This window comes from Lingula anatina, chromosome 6, assembly GCF_051362555.1.
Source record: "Lingula anatina isolate TDL-2025a chromosome 6, LinAna3.0, whole genome shotgun sequence".
Lineage (NCBI taxonomy): Eukaryota > Metazoa > Brachiopoda > Lingulata > Lingulida > Lingulidae > Lingula > Lingula anatina.
Window position 1 is genome coordinate 24,065,084 of NC_141772.1, and position 6,802 is coordinate 24,071,885.

The 6,802-nt window shown below is 38.2% G+C and overlaps 1 protein-coding gene across 1 annotated transcript; it reads left to right on the plus strand.

Moving 5' to 3' along the window:
• Positions 1–3,824: 3,824 nt before the first annotated feature.
• On the plus strand, positions 3,825–6,791 carry LOC106172828 (uncharacterized). Its single transcript, XM_013553736.2, has 3 exons — positions 3,825–4,030; positions 4,917–5,146; positions 5,520–6,791. The coding sequence occupies exons 1-3, from the start codon at positions 3,913–3,915 to the stop codon at positions 6,348–6,350; spliced, it is 1,179 nt and encodes a 392-aa protein (XP_013409190.2). The 5' UTR covers positions 3,825–3,912; the 3' UTR covers positions 6,351–6,791.
• Positions 6,792–6,802: the final 11 nt, after the last annotated feature.

Sequence of the window (6,802 nt, forward strand, 5' to 3'; positions counted from 1 at the left end):
GCTAATGATAAGGGCAGAATGCCACAGAGCACTGACAGAGAATTAAGTCGGTCATGTGACGCCCCTCAATGGGGGGGGGGAGGTGCCGTGACTTGACTATTGAGTTTCGGTGTAACTTTGCTAACCAGGGTAGCAACATATTTTAACTTACAATATTTAAAAGTTTCTGTTTGACAAATCAAATGCAAACAGTTCTAACAGACCTGCTTAGGGTTAGAAAGACTAGCAACGCCAGACGTTTTATTCGTCCGAGGTAGACAAGAACAGGCATTAAGAATAATTTATGTACGTTTTTTATTTTCCCTCTTCACAATTTTTATTTTTAAAAGACAAATCTTAGGGTACCTGCTTTAGACAAATGCGCCATCTAAGAGGCAAGTTTGTTTTTTTAATTACGACGCAACCACTGGCTCGCGCTGCCAGTAATTACGCCGCGGTACATTCAGGGCACAGACCGTGATCACAAGATATACCGCGAATAGAAAATAGATTTTTAGAAAATAGACTTTCCATGTGAACGAAGCCTTAGTTGGATCAAGGAGTTTCAACTGTTGAAACTCCTTGGTTCGATCCCAACGAAAATTTCTTAATGATCTGCAGCTGGAAAATAGGTCTGGATACAATGATTTCAATAAAATGAAGCGATATTGTAAAACTAGATAGGGCCTATCGATGGAAAATCGTCAGCAAAATTATTTTCTTCCGATATCGTGAGGAGTGCTTTCAATTTATGTAAGGACAGTGATGTTACACTGTTAGTAAAAGCCAAATGAGAGCCCCGTTAATTTACTTCTTGTTGTTACATGATTGACATTTGATAAATGACATTTACATTCCAATTAAAAAAAAAGCTCTATGCAGCCCACATGCCAGACGTAATTATGAGATTTCAAGAAACTCCCCACTATCTATTTCAGCACGACTCTGCCGTGTCCACTAAGGTTCACGGATATACCCCGGTACATGCCACTTTAAAGTAGTCTCTGAAAGTTTTGGTGCTGCCAGCAGATACGAAAATGACAGTCAAAATAAAAAAAGTAAAGTAAAATGCACTGTGCTTAAAGATTATGTTATTCAAACTGATTTTATAACAGAGGTCGTTTAATTAACGAGAGGCGTTCTTTGTTTTTCCCTTTTATATTTAATCATGTCTTCGTTATGGAAACATGATCGTTATCTTATCATATTAGGAAAGGCAGTTTCGTAACACTACTCCCCATTGTTAGCGGTAAATAAAAGAGAAAGTTTAAAGTGACGATATAAAACAAAGCAGCCCGTTAGTAGGCTACAATGTGATTTTTTAAAAATATATTGATATAGGCCCACGTCCAAACAGATAAAGTGAACAATGCTTTTCGACAATTCTGACAAATGACAATAGCCTTTCTTTGTCAGAGAAATTGGTACCAAAAAAGAAAGAAAGAAAAAGAAAAAAAGAGGGAATACAGACACGTTAGCTATTCTGGGATTATATCGCTGAGTTTGAAAAATGATCATGTTTCGATTCAATACAGCAAACCCCCAGGTTGGAATTTGATCACTTCCAATTAATTCTCCGATCCAGCCCTCTGCACTGACTACCTCCGCTGTAACTTTATACCTTACAAAACATTGTAATTGGACATTTTAATCTTTAGTTTTAATACGGTTTCTTTTCAATTAAAAATTATCATCACTTTGTAGTTTCTTCAGAACATATTTAAAATAAATATCAATTATTTTTATTTATTCTCTTAGTTTGAATATTACGGTGTACACAATTGCTGTATAATGCTTAATGACAACTTGGTATAGTCACATACATTTACACTGTACACAAACAGCTGTAGAAAGCGGGGCAAGGATTTTATTTTTTAAAGAAAGCCGAAAGATATTTACGGGAAAGCAATATATTCGATTCACTTTTTACAGCTGCATCATTAGAAGTGTTTAAAATTGCGCCATAGCGGCTTGGAATGGGCGTGCCGCAGAAGAAGATATTTTGATATTAAAATAGATTAGATGGACTTACAGATTCGCCCAGAAGGAATGGTGGGGTTGGATCTTCCCTTTCTTAGAAGCATTTATTTGGAAAGAGTTGCGTTCAAAACCGAAATTTAAAGATTATGAACGATGCTATTCACCCTTCAAATGAACTTATATATATTTCTGCTAAGCAGCCTTTATTTTCAGAGGGATTTTAGGTAATTCTACGAATTACTTTTAACTCCTCTTTCTACTTTCGTCGGCTTTATTTTATTTGATTTCGTCCTTTTTAAACCCGAGATGATAAAACCATTTCCGTTTTCTGTGTATTATATGTAGACACAATGGGTAAATTAACATTATGATCAATGAACCTACCTAGTGAGGATTAAATACCATGTAAAATGTATATATTTTGGCGTTCATAAGAATAAGGCTGCAGAAATTTGTTCCTATATTTTTTTAATCATACCATTACAGTATAAAAGATAGCGTGAATTGCCTCTAAACAGTTAAATAAAGTGGAAAAAATTCTCTTGCCTTGGGTTTCTACGATGGCGCAGGGAGTGGCTTCCATGCAAAAACTTGATTGTTATCTGTCTGCGTCAACTGGTCATTTTACTGGGCAGTTAAACGGGCTTCATTCTTTCTTTGACAGAGTAACCAGCCTTAGTCCTGTTATGGTATCGAATGGTGCTCTTTACCTGCACAGGTGACGTCTTTTCAACATTTAAACGGACGATCATGTGCCAATTACACTTTCACCGGCTTTTACTATGTCAACATTTCTTCATTAAACAATTCCCTGCTTGGCTTGGCTTGGCTTGAGATTTATATGGAATAATTTTGGTATGCAATCAATCTCTTTTTGGCAAAAATATCGTTTCTTTACGCGCTAGTTCAAGCAAAGGTTGTTCCCTTATTTTTATCTTTCTGGCGCATCTTTATGTATCTCTGTTTCATCTCGGAGTCGTTGAATTTTTTCCCTGATGGATATATTCTTCCTGCTTTCTTCTGTCAGTGTTTAGTGGAAATTGATTTCCAATTTTTAACAGAAAGAGAAAAAAACATTGAGATGCGACTCGCCAACTATTTATCTTCTAAGTTTTTAAAGAAAGAAAAGAAGTAAATCTCTTCAACTTTAATCTATTACTCTTTTTTGTTGTTTCACATTTAAACGGTATTTTATTTCACTTTTCAAACCAAGTGTAAAAAATTTACGGTAAGAACGATGCCTTCTATCTTATTAAATAACTTTGCCTCGTTTTCATGAATGGTTTTAATTACAAACTTTAATAATTAATACTCTTGTTACTTTTTAACGATGAACCATTTTCTTTGTCGGTTGTTATGAAATAAGTCCAACTCGGCCTCAATCTCAGCTTGGAAAAGCAATACGCATGTTATTTGTCTAACATCTCAGTCACCATTAAGAACGTAACACTTAACCGTGTAGCGCCTCCCACGTCATAAGTTAATAGTAGCGATCGGAATTACATCTGAGACTTTGTTTTGAAAATTTAATTAGAATAATCATTAGCCTAATCCGGTTGCATGGCTTCCAATTGATAACTCCAATTCATTATGCCTCTTTCCCCACCTTAAGTATGAAAGAAAAAGATAAACTGCGTCATTCATACGACAGTCTATGACGGGAGATGCCCAGACATGACAGTGGCGGAACCCCAGAAATTGGCTTCGAATTACTGATGAAGCCAATTCGATTATCACCACTAACGAGACCTCGTTTAAAAGACGTGGATAACTGACTGTTTGCCGTCACGTGCTACCGCCATTATCCAATAAAAAGACGTCAAAAGTGTCGCCCACACATCTCGTAGTAAACCAGACCCCTGTTTATAAACTCCGTGCAATTATCAATTTGGCACTTCATAATTTTATTTCCATTCGATCATCACCTACTAGTGCTATCTCTCTGCTACTGCGATGGCAGCTCTAGTTCAAGGAGGAGAAGACACGGGGAAACTGATCTACGACCAAGACACGCAACAGTTCGTGCGACCGGCCAAGCATTCCATTAATCAAATACTGGGGTTTGAGAAAGGTAATTAAAAACTGTTTGTAATCTTAAACAATAAAAGAAAAATCATTCCACATATTAAAAGGCAGGTTCATTTAAAGTTTGAAATAATGTTGTCCTGGAGGACATTTTTTTCATACTTTTAAGACGTGGAGAATGTGGAGAATCATATCTTTTTGTAAACTGTACTGGTATATTTAGGTTAAAACCACTTTTTGGACGTGCAATCTTGTTGACATGGAGATTTAAGATTGTAGTCTTGGTTCTTTGCTAAGGTGTTTGTGCACACATATTGGGCATTTTGAAGATGAACTCAACTGAACAAAAGAAAAAAATATTCGGCTTACGCGATCAACTTTCTTACAAATCATCAGCTTTTCAAATGCTGCAGTATTTCCACTTTATTATCTTTTCCGACTTTTTGTACCAGATAACGTACCAGATGTACGAACATTTCATGCTTTCACAAGGAACTTAGCAACAAAAAATTAAGCTTTTTAATCACCGGTGAAAATGATCCCAATCACCATGCGAAAGAAACTTTCCCACAATGCATGTTTTGAATGTTCAATTTTACAGAAAATATTGAGGATTATAGCTTACAGAATTATTTAGTGTACTAAATACGATTCATTTGGAATAAACCTATTATAACTTACTTACTTAGTTAGCCACAAAACAAAAAACACCACTTTGTCACCTCAGTCCGACGTTTTAGTCAAACAAAACAAATCGAAATTCGACATCTTTGATAACAATTGACTTAAAGAACTTCGTTCATCGACATTAATGAATCTCAAAAGTAGTGAATTTTGAAATTCAAATTACGATTAAATCCGCTTTCACTGATATTGCTTACTTATATAATTCGTCCCTTTTGCATCTATTAATTTCAATTCTTTCATCATAGATGACTGGCAGGACTCTGATTCCTCGGAGCAACGTCTCTCGGACGACAGTGCGTCCACCCTGCTGCACGTGAGCAGACCCCCGCGACGCCGCCAGAGGAGATCACGTATTCAGTTCACAGAGGAGCAGCTAGCGAGACTAGAAGACGCCTTTGGGAAGGAGCAATACCCTGATATCAACAAAAGAGAAGAGCTGGCGGAAGAGCTGCGGATTACGGAGGCCAGAATACAGGTGAGGTGCAGAATGATCAGATTTCGGCACTATGTTACACTAAAGAGTTCTCATGTAAATTAATCAAATATAACATATATTATAGTAATTTAAGGCAAAGAGGCAAAGAGGCAATTAAGGCAATTTAAGGCAAAGAGATATCCGTTCCCTTGTCACCAATAAAATGAATTTGATTCGGCAAACTTTTTCTTTTAAATACATCAATTTAATTCACGTTTATAAATATAGAAATCCAATTCACTGTGTGACGATAACAGTATGATATCCAGGGATCTAGATTTCATATACACTAATAATTTCGTCGTACGTACTATTTTAACGTTTGTGCGTGAAAAAAAAAAGAAGTACATAGCAAATATTTATTTAACTTTAGGTGTGGTTCCAAAACAAGCGTTCGAGAACAAGACGGTCGATCAAGACAGGGTCATCTCCAAATTCAACGGGCTCCTCACCACAGTCTAGCGATTCGGAAGAAAATGCCGGCCGCAAACAACAAGCCCCCAAGTATGGAAAACGCAAGGAGAACCACGATAACGGCATGTCCGAGGAGGCCTCCAAGGTGCCTCGCAAGACGCCTAAGTCCAAACGCAGACCACCCCCTTTGCCATCTCAGCTGCCAGCACCGGCGTCTGTCTCACCTTCCCCAAGTGGCGGCGGTGTGATTCCCTACTCGCCCATGTTTCAGATGAGCCCCATGTACAATGGACTCAACTCTGCGGGGTATTTAATGCCACCTTTGTACGGGTTGCCGCCATCCAACTTTGTCCTGCAGTATTCTCCACTGCCATCAGCGCGTAGTGGGAGCTTTCAGTTTCCGCCCATGGCTTCTAACGGGTATCCTCCTTCGTTCAACCACTGGGGTCTGATGTCGCCGCTGACCACGCCCACTCTCCCGCCAGTGACGCCATCAACGCTGTACCCACTCACGTCGACGGAGAAACACGGATCCCTGTTTCCTACAGATCCGCTAAAGCCTGGTCCCACTGTAAACGCCGCTGCCACCACCATACCGTGGCTTGGAATGTCGGACGTGCCAGCTACCACCGCGGTCAACTCAAACGGCAGTAACTCTTTATGGGCATCCTTGCATCTACCACCCACAGACCTGCCAGAACAACCGCTTGCCGTTGCCAATACTTTAACTATGACGGCACCAAAGGTACCTTCTGAAAAGACTGTCAAAACGGACTATCAAGCATCGTAAGAGACGCCACCTTATGAATGTTGCATAGTGTTATACATATCATGTAGTGGGATGCAGACTTTTTGCGTGTGATTCAGCGTTTTGCACCAATAAGTTAGTTGTTAGACCTTAGCTAATTGTTGTAGCAAGACATACGAGTATATGGCAGAAGTGCAAAAGTGAAGTCGTGCGTTACGTTCAAGTCAACACAGAGTAGTTAGGTTAACATTGAGAAACCAAAATATTTCATCTTGTAAAATTATAAACTGAAACTAAATAAATTAAATAGAAACTGTGTGAATGTTTGTTAATGTTTATGAAATGTGTGTGGCCGATTTTCAAAGTTAAGAGCATTATTACTTACATCAGTTATGTCCATCAGAGCCACGTATGCCAATAATGACTTACTGCAAATATTTGTCAAATAGTGTTACTAAGAAAAATAAAGACAACGACAAAGTATTATCAAGCCA